Raw genomic sequence first — 16,468 nt, forward strand, 5'->3', positions numbered from 1 at the left:
TATACTTGGATTCAGAACTGAAGAAAGTGTTATTGGCTTTTCCTTGTATTGTAAGAGATACAGAACATTTTTTAACTGATTTGTACACATTTGTATCTAATCTTGACACCATAGATGGATATTGCTTGTAACTATGGATGCAACATCACGTTTAACCTGTATTCCTAATACAGAAGGTTTAGCTTTATTGAAAAAGTTACTTTCTGGATGTGATGTGATTGACAATGGCAAGTAGATTTTCTTAATTTACTATTAGAGTTAGTGTTGGAATCAAATATTTTTGTTTTTCAGAACAAATGTTATAAACAACATAAGGGGGTAGCCATGGGCACTAGCTGTGCCAACAGCTATGCCAATTTAGTCATGGCTGCCTGGGAAACAGAATACATACTGAATAATTCGAATATACTTTTTTACAGAAGATTTGTAGATGATCTCTTCTTTCTCTGGAAGGGTACACACAATATGCTCATTTCCTTCGTCAATGAATTGAATAACATGGATTCATTTTTAAAGTTTACTGTAGATTTTTCCAGCAGGAGTATAAATTTTCTGGATGTGACGATATATTGTGAATCCAATTGTTATAAAACTAAAGTTTATCGCAAACCATGCTATAAACCAGCATACTTATATAGAACGAGTATGCATAGTCCCATGGTTTTTAACAACATTATTAAGGGGCAGACTATGAGGTTATCCCAATTATCATGTGAGGAAACCTCTTTAAAGAACGAACTCTGTAACCTTGAATTGGGATTGAAGAAGAGGGGATATAGTCACCAGGAGATATCCAGAGTTTATTCACAAGTGGATGTTCTGAGGAGAACTAGGGAGAGACCCTATTATTCGGACAGGAACACTAATGATGCTGCAGTGCCTTCTGGTCAGCAGCAGAGGAGAGAATCTATTATTCTTCCTTATAGTAATAATTTAGATAGAGTGAAGCATGCTATTACTTCCAATTGGAATATTTTGATGGTTGATGAGAGAGTGAGAGACATTGTTGGGCCAGTTCCCAATTTTACTTATAGTAATATGAGAACATTGAAACAACAGCTTTGCTATCATAATTTTGTAACTGATGTAGACAACATAACACCCAGTAATTTTGGTGGCACTAGAAAATGTGGCTGTTGCATGCAATGCCAATACATTGATGAGTCACGCTTTTTTAAACACCCAGATACAGGGCGATTATGGGAGCTACGTAACAATAGCACATGCAATTCTAAAAATGTAGTCTACGTGACACACTGCTTATTATGTTTTCGTTTCTATGTTGGTAAGACCAACAGAACTGTTAGGGAACGTATTAGAGACCATGCATATTGCCTCAATAGGAGGCAAGACTACAGTGCATTGGCCAAACACACCATGCAGGAAGGCATTGAGCATGTGTTCCAATTTCAAGTGCTGCATATACAACAAGTAAATATACGAATGGGTGATATTATAAATTTAACAGAATTAGCAGAGGTTAAATGGATGGCGGCCACGGTGGTGCAGTGGTTAGCATTGCCGCCTCACAGCAAGAGGTTCTCTGGTTCGATCCTTGGCTGGGGTGCGGTTGCGCGTGGGTTTCTCCGGGTGCTCTCCCACATCCCAAAGACATGCTGCAGGTGGATTTTAAATGGATAAACCGCGGCAGAGGCCTGAATGACACTGTCTCTCTTTAACCTTATTTGAAGGCTAGAACTTTAAGATAGCTACATCGTGTAATAGTTATTTAACATTAATAACATTGTTTTTTGTGTATTCCTACACATCATTTATTCAGTACATTATTGGTGTTACATAATTGTATTTATATTCATATTTTATTATGTATAATATTTATTTTGTTGATTTTATATATATCAGCATACACATTTTGTATTATTGTTTATGAAGTGTTTTAAGATGATGGAGTTGCTTTAAGAATATGTCATTCATTTTGAATTTGTTTTAATTAGCTAATTAATTAATTAGTTTTTTTGTTTGATTGGTCAACTATTACTACAAATGTAGAAGCATTCCTTTGTTTCATTATGCCTGAAGAAGCGGATGTGTGGTCCGCGAAAGCGCTCACATTATTGCATTTAAACTTTTCTGTTTTTAAACTTCTGAAGGAGTATTTGGTATCCTGTTCTTTGAAACAGCTATTTGGTGGTGTTCCTTCCAGCTTTGGACATTTTCATTCATATATATATATATATATATATATATATATATGGGTCTACTTCAGAATGTCGGCCGTTCAGAATGCCGACTTTCATATGGCTGACACCATATGATCGACATTCCGAAAGACCGACATCCTAAATAGCACCATTTACCTACCTGTAAACACAGTAAAACTGTGTTATGCAGGGGAGCAAGCCCCCCCTGCACCCCCTGCTACTTAAATATTCTCACTCTGTTATCGCACTACAGTGCAGGAAAGGGGAATCTCCCAGTCCCGCACTGTAGCGGGATCTCCGCTATCATTTCTCGGCCTTTCAAACGTTCGCTCATATGGTGTCGGCCATATGAGTTTCGAACATTTGAAAGTTTGAACAAATGAAGGGCTCCCACACACACACACACACACACATATATATATATATATATATATATATATATATATTTAAATATATATGTATATATATATATATATATATATATATATATATATATATATATGGGTCTACTTCAGAAGACTGAAAAAACAAGACTGAATCTCAAAATACTGAAAACTCAAAATACGGAATGATAGAATTTTCCCCTTCTCCACTGTTGTCCAGTCTTGTAGTTGGTATATATAATTAGCAGGGGTGTGGGGGCATAGCCCCCCGACATGATGGTTGCAGGGGAGCTTTCCTCCTGCATTAAAAATGTTTTCAGTATTTTCGATTCAGTCTTTTGTTTTCTCAGTCTTCTAAAGTAGACCCATATATACTGATAAATATATATATATTTATATTTATATATACAAATACATACACACATACATATACGTATACATACATAGTAAAGGAACTAAGTGAGTGATGCTTGCTGATGTGTATATTTAAATCAACATCTTGGAAAGTGGAAGGAGACGCAGGGCCTGCTGTTCCTAATATAAGCTGCTTTGTGGTGCACACTTGTGTCTGAGATATGATAGTTCAACACTGGATCACTCCAGTTTACAAAGTACAGACCCCTATAATAATATGTTGGGGTAATGCATAAAAATGGTGATAATGATTAGCTGCATAGGTTAATAGGTTCATAGGAAGGTACTAGGCTATCGGCTCAAGGGCCTATGGAAACCTAGCCAGCAAGGTACCATAGCTTACGCCACCCAAGAAAGTTATTTTCCTGTGCCACTGTCCAGCAGAGAGACAGAAATGGTCTGGATTTGACATAGCTTTATGTGTTAGGCAGAGATCACCTCTGAGTAGGCGATATGCTACGGAGTAAAGCTGGAGTTTTTTGAGACGGTCAGTGTAGGGCATTTGTTTGAGGCCAGGAATCCTCTTTGTGAGGTACTTCTGTGGCCTTTCCAGCTTCTGCAGATGTCTTGTGCGGTACATTCCAAAAGGGGCATTGTACTCTATAATGGGTCTAATGAGTGATGAGTAGAGTGGAGCAATGACCTCTTTTTTCCTGGATGAGAACCCTTTTATGATGAGGTGTGCCACGTAGAAGGACTTCCTGACTACTGTGGTGATGTGACTATCAAAGGAGAGACTACTGTCCACCTGGGTCCCAAGGTCTGTTATCACGCTTTCAGTGTTAAGCAGATTGCTGCCTATGTGGTAGTTCATGGGTACAGAGTTTTTACCAAAGGGGATGACACTGCACCTTTTGGCATTGAGCTTGAGGCCATGACTCTGACACCAGGCATCTGTCTCAGTGAGGCCCTTCTGTAGGATGTCCACATCATTTGGGGACTTGACTATGACTCCTAGTTTGTAGTCATCTGCGAACTTCGTCAGCCAGAGGCCTTCTGTGTTAGCCTGTACTTCAGAAAAGTAGATACCAAACAGGAGAGGTCCCAGGACGGAACCCTGTGGCACTCCACTTGTCACTGCCTTGAGGTCAGATTTGGAGTCTGCAAATTTTACAGTGTGGGTTCTGTCATTGAGCCATTTGGCAACCCATCTTGTGACTTAGGGATTTTTACCTAGTTTAGTGAGTTTAGCTATAATTCCAGAATGGGGGATGGTGTCAAAAGCCTTGGCGAGGTCAAGATAGGCTGTGTGAACCACCTTACCATCATCCATGGCTTTGGTGACTGCCTCAATGAATTTGATCAGGTTCAGGAGGCATTATCTGCCTTTCACAAACCCGAACTGGGTGGGATCCAGAGTTTGGAGGTTACCAATGTCTTTGTTTATGAGTTCCATGATGATACGTTCCATGGCCTTGCAGACCAGGCTCGTCAGGCTAATAGGTCGATAGTTCCCAGGATCAGTGGTGGCTCCCCCTTTGTGGAGTGTGTTAACTGTTGCTGTGCGCCATTCAGTGGGCACAAAGCCTGATGTGAGGCTATTGTTGAACATGTTGCTTAAGTGGGGAGCCAGTTCGTTCTGAAGTTCATGTAAAACGCAGCTTGTCTGGTCCCATGGACGCTGTGTTTTTGGCTTTAGAGAGTGCAGCTTTTACCTGCGTAGTTGTGATTACAGGGACTCTGCATTCTTCCTGTATAGATATTGGCCCTTTAGGGGGTGAGAGGGGGGTAAAGTTAGCACTAAACTGATCTGCCAGGATGTTGGCAATATCAGTTGGTTCTGTAATTTTTGTGCCTTTGTGCTGTAACACAGAGCAGATCTGGGTGTTGCCATCTAGATTCTTGACATAGCTATAGAATGCGTTGTCTATAGAATGCTTTGTTGTTGTCCTTGGATTTAGTGGTGATTTTGTTTTCGTAGCTAGTTTTGGAAGATCTTATAAGGGATCTCAGCTTCTTACTGAGGCTGACCAGGGAGCTCCTCCACTCATGGGATTTTACTCTCTTTTGCAACAGTTTCTTCCTTCTGTTGTACAGTTTGTTTATGGCAGGGGACCACCAGATTGTCTTCCTTTTTTGGAGGATAGCGTCTTGGTTCTGTTTGGGATAGCATGATCCATGCACTCGTGTAAGTGCTTATAGAGTGCATTTGTGTAGGATTCAGCAGTTATAAAGTTCACCACTTCTGTCTTAAGAAGCATGAAGTTGGCTTTGGAGAAATTTTTACTGTGGTTTCCTTAATGGGGGGGTTGTTGCGAGATATGGATATCAAGGGTGATATGCTTATGGTCAGATCGGACCAACGAGGAGTTGACTTCAGGTGTGGAACACCGTTCACTCATGTTGGTAATGACTAGGTCTAAGATATTGTTGCCCCTGGTGGGGGTGTGGATAAGTTGTTGTAGGGCATTGGAGTTTATGAATTCCAGAAAGCGTTGAGCTAAGGAGTTGGTACACGAGTAGTTTTCCCAGTTAATGGTGGGGTAGTTGAAGTCGCCCATTATTAGGGCGTTTGGTTAAACCCTAATATTTTCCAGTACCTCAAGAAAAGAGGAGTGGGAATCCTGGGGCATGGTGGGGGATCTGTAGCAAGCTACAATTTGGATTGCAGTTTTGCCCTGAGTTAGTTGCACTTGTATAACCTTGGATGCATTATGCTGAGCAACTAGCCTGGAGGTGTGGATATCCTTAATGAATATGGACACACCTCTGCCTTTGGTGTTTCAGTCCAGGTTACATAACCGAAAAGTGTGGTATGAGTTATAGCCTGGTAGTGCAGGGGTGCTCTCTGGAGCCTTGAACCAGGTCTCAGTCACTGCACAGATATCGATGTTCTCCATTTTAAGGAGTGCTTTGAGTGAGTGCATTTTGAGATTTAGACTTCTAGCATTGAGTAACATTACCTTCAGTTTTTGTTTGCCTGTTCCTGTTATGGTGGTGAATTTGTTATTTGAATCCTGCCTAAAAAAGGCACTATAGGGGCAGCTTGCTCATTTTTCTTCAGTCTTTGAGGCATTACTTACATTAGATTTTAGCATTTTAACTAGTTCTGAGAATGCATTGAATTTCTCAACAAATGAAAATATTGAACTGCTATATGCATATTTTGTTTGTTTTTCCATTCAGCATGTAGTCCAGTGCGTGTTTGTTGCTATTCGAACAATAGGAAACATCGTCATTGTCACAACACTTCTCCAGTTTATTTTTGCCTGCATTGGAGTCCAGCTGTTTAAGGTAATATTTTCAGATATTGATTAATATTGTGAATTGTGGAATTATGTGCATTAATGCCTGAATGTGCTGTGTATGGCAGTGCACTATGTCCTTATTTATAAGATATTGAAACAGTGTGACTTCAGTTTCATGCAAAATGAAACTTTGCAATATGTCAGTTTAGCTTGAATCAGGACAATTTTAGTTGTAAAATGCAAGCTAAACCTAAAAACAATGTGTGTGTATATATATATATATATATATATATATATATATATATATATATATATATATATATATATATTTATTTATTTTTATTTTTATTAAAGAAAGCCTAAAGAAGCCATAAAGGACTTGACTAACTTAGTTTTCAAAAGGTTTTGCATAAACAGCTTGTAGTGTACACTTCATCCATGGCTGCCTCATATCTTCCTGTGATATTACAGCATGTACTAATGGTAGTTTTCCATAGCAGTAGGCTGTGCTCTTCTGCTCACCTGGAGGTGGTATAGTGCATTTAGGATAGAAATATGTGATGCAGATAAATAACAAATAAGTGTGATCATGTTATCTGTGTCAAAATATTTTCATCAGTAGTTAATGTTTAAAACATCAGTGTTTAGGTAATTTTATTTAACAGTCTTCTATAAACATCAGATTTTATTTTGTTTTAGGAAATTGGAAAACTCTTATGCAAAAACCAACATCATTAAATTCAGTATTAAGTAAATGCATGTATATACAACATGCGTCTGGATATATTTATATTTTATATATATATATATATATATATATATATATATATATATATATATATATACATACATATACACACCTTGTATACAAGGCTCACAGAGTTTCCCCCTGGGCCTCTACTGAAAATTGGCTTTGTTCAAAGTCAGACTTTCCTGGTAAACAAATGTTAAATAAATGTTAAATAAAATTAAATAAATAAGTAATAGTAATGATGGATATTTAATCAGTGATTTTATGGTTTTGACTTCTGCTTGTAAAACTATCACAATGTTATCTTCTTAGCATTCTTTAAAGCTCTGGGATTCCATAACTTAAAGAATAGAAAGATTCATTCAGTTATTCATTTTATCAGGAAGTGAAACCCTCGTTTATCATGATGCATATTAGTTACTGTTTTGTAAGATTCATTATTTTGCTTACATAATTGTAACACATTTTAACATCTTGTCTGCATGGTTCATGTGTGTGTGTGTGTGTGTGTGTGTTTGTGTGTGCGCACGTGCGTACATATATATGTGTGTGTGTGTGCGTGTGTGTATATATATATATATATATATATATATATATATATTTGTGTGTGTGTGTGTCTATGTGTTTTGATGTTCTTCGCCTTTGCAGTCCTGACTGTTGACTAGTGTATAGTCTCAGGCCCGTCCGAATACCAGTACCAGAGGCTTCGCGACGGGTCAGAGGCGGCGGCCTAGACCACGAAATGGTGCTAATAACATGACCAATGACATCTCAGTCTTTTTCCAGAATCTTTGCATGGTGCATGCAGAGGCGAGCGGCGGTGCGGAGTTGGCTTATTTACAAACATTCGAGCTTGAGGAGTTAGAGGAAACACAGTTTTCTTGGCTAGTAATTTTGGGGAATATTTTACCTTTTTCTTTCCTATTTTGTTAGAAAAATGTCAGAAAAGTTTTTAAGATGTCGATACCTGTGAAATTAGAACCTCCTAGTAGGAATCTTATACCTTGCCTACCTTATCTAGGGTTGTGAGCACGCGTTATTGGTTGCGCTCTTGCCCTAGGTTGGTTGCCGGTTGTATTAGGGTTAGATTTGGGGACTGTGTTGTAATGAGTGTAGATTACAGCGTTGCCCGCCTTGGGAAAATGCAAGGCTTAAATCGCCCTTCCTCAAGAAACATAAGTGAGCCTCCAAGAAGCGCAAGGGAAAGGTTCAGCGGCCGGAGGGTTTTTTCTTTAGAGTCCGGAGAGTCATTCTTTAGGGACTTTTCCGTGGAGCATGGGGCCCAGGCAGAGCAGGGCCTTTTGCAGGATGTGAGGTCCTTCTTAGGAGGTGTGCCTTCTGCAGAGGGGGCTCCACACCTTCTTGTTTCTCTAGTCTGCGGTTCTTGAGTAGTTGGGGCCTCTTCTTTTCTTTGCCTTCTACTTCAGCTTCTTCTGGGACTTCTATGGCAGTGGGGGCTTCCTGTAGCATTAAACATTCCTTACAGGGTTGTTCATGCAAAATGGCAGAAGATTTGATGGTAGAAGTTTTAGGGGAGGCCTGAGTGGGAACTAAGCCAGGGTGGAACGGGTTGTGATAGTTTTGCCTTGATCACTTTTTTGAACAAAATTCTGAGGGATCATATACAGACAGCTTCCTACTTATTAGTGATCTGACATTTTCTGATTTGAGTATTCCATGGCCCATAACTCTTATTTCCTTGAGGAGCAACAGGAAACAGAGGAAAGGCTTCACTCATTTGACATTAAAAGGCCAGGATTACTTACCATTCCTGTGGTGAATTAGTTTAGGGAGTTTTGTTTTTTTACCCCATTTAGAACCTCCTCCTCCTGCCTTTGTTAAGAGTGGAAGATGTTTTTGCAGAGGCTTCCTGATTTGTTGACTCTTTGCCTCTAAATCTGTTGCCTTTGAAATTTATTACTATAAAAAGGCGCTCATAAATATGTTGTTAAAGGGTCTAGAGGCGGACCAGAGGCTATTCTCAAGGGCCTAAGAGGGTTAAAGGCTTCTGTGACTTAAAAATCTGTGGGGAACTGATAAGAGGCAAGAGCTTTTTAATAGTGCTAAAAAGATGAATTAATTTTCTAAGATGCCCAGAGAGCTTTTGGAATCTAAAGTGGATGCTTTAATAATATGTAATGGTCCTAAAGAGTGGTTGGAAAAGGTTGATGTGTCTGCTGTATGCTTCTTGACATGTGGTTTTGCTGCTGTTGGTTCATGCTTTGTGATGTGGTTAGTGGGTGGAGCTTTTTTTGCAATGTCTTTGCAGTTGTAGGAGGCCTCCCTCGAGGCTGCTGCTAGATTCTGTGTTTATGAGAGGCATGTCTTGGACAGTTTTGGTAGCTTTTTATGTTAATGTGGTGATTTTTGGATCGCCTGTGGAAGTGGTTTGTTGTAACTGGACAGCCTGCTTCTGCAGAAGCAGCTAAAAAAGTTTTGTGGAGTGCAGCTCGCAGAGTGTGGTAGGATTTCTTGCATGTGCGGCCTCCGAGCCTAGTTCTGATTGTAGATCTGGGGCTAGGTCCTGGGCGGTATGATTCCCAGAGTGGGGTCAGTCTAGGGCTAGCGTGGGGGGTGGTGGGGTCAGAGGTCACTGCCAGACTTAGCAGTCAGTCCAATAAACAGACAGACAGACACGTGTGGGCAGGGGTCCAGTCCTCCTTCATCTCTCTTTGGGAGAAACTGTCTTTTCCGCTGCCAGTGCAAGATCATTTGCAGCTTATTCAAGGGCATATACTTCAAAAGAAAATTCAGATCTAATTGATTTAGACATTTGGGTGTTATATCATTCCTGGAAGCAATGAGATGTTTTTCACTTCACACCCCTTTCAAAGGCATCTTTCATGTTCCTCCTTCATGTTCAATTCTCGCTCACCAGTTCCAGCTCACTTTGCTTCACGGGAGACCAATTTGAATTATGTTCCTCTATCGAAAGGAGACTCAGGATTTTATTCTCAATTGTCGCTTGCTTACAAGAAGGGAACACGTGGACATTTGGATCTCAAGCAACATGACTCAAGCCTCCTCAACACTCTTCTAAAGTTTCCTAAGTTCAAGATGTGGAACTTAACCTTAGTGGTAGCTGGAAATTCCTGTATCTTTACTTCTGGTGGAAGCTTGCAGCCTTCGGCATAGAGCTAATTGCCTATAGTATCTGGTTTTTAGAAGGGAAATTCATCTATCTAGTTCAGAAATTCTCCCTATCTTTTGGCTCTACTGGCCCCTTATTCACAAAGGTAGGAATTCCAGTGAGCAGCCTTAGGGAAGGCTAGGAAGATCACTCTATCCAGGCTTGGCAGAAGAACTTCAATCTGGCTCAAGAAAGGAAGATCTTCTACAGCATCCTGGAGGGTAAGACTTTCTACAGCAGATGCCTAGAGTCATTCTGTCAGCAGAAATGTGCTTTCTATCTCATACCCGAAATAACACTGCAGATGGCCTTTTTAACCCGGACAGTGCAGTCCTTCTGTTTTACTACTTACATCACAAAAGAGTCTGTCTTGCTGATCATCAACCAAAGTCAACCAAAACTGACTGGTTCATGGCATCTTTCAGGCATTAGGACTGCAAGGACAGCCCTTGACTGGTGGCTCATGGCTCTCAAACTCAAATGTACAAAAGCTACAGTGAAGCGGATGAGGAAGTCACAATACTGCTGCCAGGATTTGGGACACAGCACTCAATATACCTTGACACTTCAAAGAAAATACATGGTGGGCTTCAAAAAGAAGCATTGTGATGGGACACAAGAAGACCCAACCAATAGCTTACAGATCTATCGGCACAGCAGCACAGTTGGCCCTTGGGAGACAGCTGCTCTGGAAAGTGGATGGGGAGCAAGTGGGTAGTGGCACTACAGCACAAGACAAGTGGCATGAAAAAGAGATGCATCAAGTCATCAACAAGAAAGGGACAGACTCAACTTAGCACATATTAATTCTGCAAGAACAGTTACTATGTCATGTGGCACATACTTCCGTAAAGGAACACATTCTTATCCTCTCTATGCATCAACTGCAAGGATTTTGCAGGAGATTAACTGATAACCTGCAAAGGACTCCAGACACAATGTTTCTGCCAGGAGCACAGACTCCTTCTTCAGGTGTGTGTTGGATCTCAAATCATTTCTCTACCCAGTGACCACTGGATCTTCTCTTGCACAAGAAACGGCAGTAGTTCACTGGATCTTCATAACATAGATCTGTTGTGCTCTGCATTTAAACATGTAGCTGCGCCAGTAGTGCACTCAACTAATCCTCCGCCAGCTTGGAAGTGGATGCTCTGTCTTTCACCAGGAGAAAAGTGCAGTTTTATGCCTTTCCTCCTCCAGACTTCACCTCAAAACCCTTGTGAGAGTACTCAAGAGAGGCCAGGATGGCTTTGAGAGCTCAGATTGGCCTCTCATCTGGTACCTGCCTCGTCTGGATGTTCAATCACCAGCGCTACCAACTTCTCCCGGATCTCTTATCTCAGAGCAGCGGTCACTCTTTACCTCTAACAAGGACTCTGTTCATCTGTGAAAGGACTTAGATCTCAACTTTTGTAAGAAGACGAGAATCTGAGATTTCAAGTTTGGCATATGTGATGGGGAAGCACAGGAGGAATTACATTTCCTTTTGTAGTTTTCACAAAGAATTGGAAGAGAGATTTTTCATTTTACAAGGGTTTTGTTGGAGGACAAAATTCAAGAGATTTTCATTTTGTCAAGTCTCTTCCTCAAAGAATCACCTCTTTGTTTTTCCAGCTTCCATAAAGATTCTTGCCAGAGCAATTTCAAAAGGTTTCCTTTGGCGAGCCCACCTATGTTTCTGATGCAATGTTCCTACTGAAGACCTTTTTTTGAGCTGCAAAGAATGCAAAATTTGTGTGGAAGCTTTTAGAGGGGGCTTGCTTCTGTTGCCTTGGAAAAAGAGCTAATACAACCTTTTTGAGCATGCAGCTGTGTTTTAAATGCCTCTTATGATCTTTGCTTTTCATGTATGCTATTGAACTAAAAAGAAGGGTGTCTTTTGCAGCTTTTCACATATTACTTTTCCAAGAACATTTTCCATTGCTGGGGCCCAGGCAATTGCTAATCCTTTTTTTATTTTTTTGGTGGTTTAGGCAGTGGCAGGCATCAATGTAATATTCTTTTTGGATTGAGTTCTAGTCAGCAGAATGTGCGTTGAAAAGCTTGCTTTCCTTTTTTTTGTTTTGATTGTATAAAGGTATTATTTATTTGCATGCTTTTTTTTTTGAGGGGTTATTGCCATCATGTAAAGGGGACTATTTCTGAGTGGATTGGCTTTGCATTGAATGTGTTATTCCCATCATGGCAATTTCTATCCAGCTGCAACTAAGGATATTCTGGAAGCAGCTACTTGGAGTTCAAGATTTGTCTTTTGATAGCATTATCATCTCCTAGGGCTACTCAGTCTTCTTAGTTCATTTCTGGGGGTGCTTTGTAAGGATCATCTGGAGCTCTATACTTGTAGTTCAGTGGGGCTGTGTTCTGAGCATGCAGACCTTCCTATCTAACATCTAGGTATTTTTGGTTTGCCGCTGTTTGTAGAGGCATGTTGTGGTTTTGCACTTTGTGTCAATTTTCCCATGTTGACCTCTGCTTTGAAGTTCTGCTATAGTCAGTGAGTATTTGGGGGCTTTTTTTGTACATAGTACAGTTATATTGTACCATATCCTATATTGTTGTTTTACTTGTACTTTTGATCAAGATGGTTTAGGGGCTTGTATTTGGGGTGGTTGTATATATTGTACATAAGACTTATATTTTGTTGGTTGGTTGTGAGTAGTGTACATGTTTGTGGTCTCTCTTACGCGGGACTTACTGATAGGGTCAACTTGGTCACCGGGCAAGAAAAGACTGTCAGGATGGCGTTGGTCATGCGCGACTGGGACCCTGGTACCTCTCGTCAGTCTAACTTTTGGTGTGTTATTTAACCATGGGGTTTATTGTTGGACATTTCACTAGAGGTAGAACAGAGTGCCTCACACTGATACTGCTGACTAGGTTTGGCTTGAGTCTTGAGTGGAGAAGACTCTGGGAGGTGAACTCTGTAGTAACTGACCACATGTTCTTCGTGTTTCACTGTTGCAGTCATCACATTTGGGTTATCTGCTTGCAGTAGCCCTCAGTAGGCCTGATTATCAAAGTCTTGGTTCCTGCGTCAGTTGCTGTCTCATCTTCCATGATGTCAAGTAGTCAGGGGTATAAAGCATGCAGCTGTCGCCATTGCATCAGCTTTTCTTGCCATGCGGTGCCCGAAGCAGAAGCAGTTCGCAAGTGCTGGTCGGCCGACTCCTGAAATTTTCGTTTTTGAGTTTCAGAACCGAAGTCTTCAACTAAAGCTAAGTACCCTGTTAGGGAAACATTTTCTTGCTCTAAACCAATGTCAGTAAAAGTCAATAATTGTATTTCTTGGGGAAAACAAATACCTGATAAAGATTTTCATTCGTACTGTATTCGTACTGTATTCGTTGCCTAGGCCCTGACCACAACATACCTCGCTGTTGGATTTGTGCCTTATTTAAACAACAAACGATTCGTTGTCTGTATATTTACGCTTCTAAATATTTTGGTACTCAGTTCAATTACCCAGATATGGCTTTGGTAAGCCACCTGATTACCGACATTCCGAAAAAACTCAAAGATAAAGACAGAGACAGACTGCCTAGGTCCAAAGCTGCCGATGATGCTTCTCCTAAGCTAGTGGCCTGTTAGTCGGTACTTAGTGAGGTGTTTTCGCAGCCCCTGATACCCGCTACTTCAGATTCGCAGGCCTCTACTGAGACCCATTCGGAGTCCAGTATGCCGAGAGATGCTTCAACTGCGGAACCTGTTGATGACTGTACCTTGGATGGGTCTGGAGCCGCTGTGCAGGCACCAGCTTCTGAGGGTGTATTCAGGCCTACTGACTTGCATATTAAACTGACGCCATCTTCTTCTTCAAGGCCTAAAACTCGATCCATGCCTCGAAAACTGATGCCCAGACTGCATGGTCAGGCCTCTATGCCTAAAAATCAAATGATAAGAATGGCTGAAGACCTCATTACTTTAATCAGGGGAAGCCAACCTTCCCCTTCTAAGAGACCTATGACTGAATTTGCTTATAATTCTTCTGATCAGGATTCTGAAATTTCTGTTTCCTCTGAGGACCAGGATTTACCCTTATCTACCTATGAGGATTCTGATGCAGAGGACTCTATTCCCTCTGCTTCCCCTCCAGAGGATTTCTCTTTTGGTGAGACCTTGCATACTCTTAGGGAGCATTTTCGCTGGGAAAGCCAGGATTACTCTGATTCTGAAAAGAGGTTTAGGGATTTCTTACTCCTGCCCCAACACAGGCCTTTAGCTATCCCCCCTGTACTGGACATTGTTGATGATGCCTTTTCGGAATCTAGCTTGGCCCATGACTCATTACCTCCTGCTCCCAGAAAACCAGATAGATATTAAAGTGTTCCTGACTCTCACAAGTTCCTCTTTGAAAACCCTACTGCAGATCCTGAGGCCATTTCACAGGGACCCAAGGGCATTAAGGCTACTTCTGCCAGAAATCCTACCCCCTCTGATAGAGATTCCAGGGCGCTGGATAGATGGGGTAAGAAGGTATACACTTCTGCAACCTTAGCCATTAGGGCCTTTAACTGCCAGTTTCATATGTTAATGTATCAGCTGCATGTTACTGGATTGCTTAAACAGAAAATGATGTTGATTCCTGACTGTGCTGAAAATACAGATTTACAGGATTTAATGCATTCTGCTGAAAAAGTTGGAAAACATACTTTGCAATGTGGTTTTGATTCACTAGAGGCATCTTGCAGGGCTGCTGTCACTGGGTCTGTACTTAGAAGGCATGCTTGGCTTAAGGAGCAATCTTTGCCAGATCATGTTAAAGCTAAATTGCTGGATGCTCCCTTAAACCAGGACCGTCTGTTTGGCAACAAAGCAGAAGAAGTACTTAAAAAGATGGAGGAAAAATCTAAATCTATGCAAACTGTTAAATATTTCCTGCAAGTACAACCTCCAAGATTTAGTAGGCATTGGCCATCTAAGAATTGGTCCTTTCCTGCTAATTCCAGGCCTTCTCAGTCCAAACCCAGAACCAGCAGAACACCTAGGCTTCAGTCCCAAGGTACGCACAGGACTAAGCAGTGGGGGGCTCCCACTTTCAAAGCAGGAAGTAGCAAGACACCTCCCTGTGGTACACTGTCTCATTGACTTTACTTTAAAACTTCCAAGCCCTTCTCAACTGACTGCTCCTTTAGGAGGAAAGATTGCTCTCCAGGCAAAAAAACTGAGAACTCATTACCCAGAACAAATGGGTTTTAAATATAGTTTCCCAAGGATACAGATTCCACTTCCACACTTTACCAACACCAAATAGTTTACCAGATCTACCCCCAAATCAGTGGGCAGAGGCTCAAAAGCAAGTTCTCTCTCTCTTAAGTGTAAGGGCTATTCCAACTGTCCCAGAAAAGGAAAGGGGACAAGGTTTCTACTCAAGACATTTTCTGGTGCCCAGAAAAGACAACTCCTGATGTCCTATCCTGGACCTCTCTATCCTAAACACTTTTGTGGTGATCCCAAAATTCAAGATGCTAACTCTTCACCAGTTGCTTCCTATGCTAGGCAAGGATGCCTGGTTGGCAACATTGGATTTAAAGGAAGCATACCTGCACATCCCAATCTGGGAATCTTGCAGAAGGTACCTACACTTCAAAGCAGGCTTCATCAGATCTTTGCACTGCCCTTTGGCTTATCTACTGCGCCCAGGGTATTCACAAAGTGCCTAGCTCCAGTCATTGCATTTTGCAGGCAAAGAAATATTCAAATATACAGATACCTGGACGATTGTCTAATTCAGGCAGAAAGCCAGGACATACTATTGAATCAGCTGGCATTTGTACAAAAAGTGCTAACTTCTCTGGGATACACCATAAACGAAAAGAAATCACATCTTGTACCCTGCCAACAAATTGTATTCCTGGGAGCAAGCTTGAACACAACTTCCCAGATGGCTTTCCTCATGCCAGAAAAACAAGTTCATTTGACAGCCTACTTCAAACTAATGGCCACAAAGACCATGCTATCTGCAAGACAAATACTGCAAGCCTTGGGATTCATGGCCTCCTGCATTCTCCTAATTCCACATGTAAGACTACATATGAGGAAACTACAATGGTATCTAAAAAGCCTATGGTGTCAACATTCTCAAGATCTAGAAGCAATGATTCCTATTATACCTTGCCTGGAGATAGTTTCTTTGGTGGGCAGAGGCCTGCCACCAAAACAAAGGACTGCCATTCACTCTGCCCCCTGCCACCCAAACCCTAACAACAGACGCATCAGACTATGCATTAGGGGCTCATTTGGCAGGGAAGTGCATTCAGGGCAAATGGAACCCAAGTCAAATGCACCTGCATATCAATCAAAAAGAAATGTTAGCTGTATAGAATCCTATGACAGCCTTCAAGGACCACATTCTTCCAGGACAATTAATGGTAAAGACGGACAACACCACTGTTATGTGGTACATAAACAAGCAGGGTGGAACCTACTTATACCCTCTCTGC

General features: G+C 41.2%; 1 protein-coding gene across 3 annotated transcripts in view; it reads left to right on the forward strand.

The window, feature by feature from the left end:
- CACNA1S (calcium voltage-gated channel subunit alpha1 S) overlaps positions 1-16,468 on the forward strand; it is a 3,469,037-nt gene that overhangs the window by 1,839,734 nt on the left and 1,612,835 nt on the right. For all 3 annotated transcript variants that reach the window (XM_044076603.1, XM_044076604.1, XM_044076605.1), the window contains one exon: positions 6,086-6,193. In XM_044076603.1, the coding sequence (XP_043932538.1) occupies positions 6,086-6,193 (108 nt within the window). The remainder of the gene's footprint in view (positions 1-6,085; positions 6,194-16,468) is intronic.

Source organism: Protopterus annectens, chromosome 7.part0, assembly GCF_019279795.1.
Source record: "Protopterus annectens isolate FY-2018-M chromosome 7.part0, PAN1.0, whole genome shotgun sequence".
Classification (NCBI taxonomy): domain Eukaryota; kingdom Metazoa; phylum Chordata; order Ceratodontiformes; family Protopteridae; genus Protopterus; species Protopterus annectens.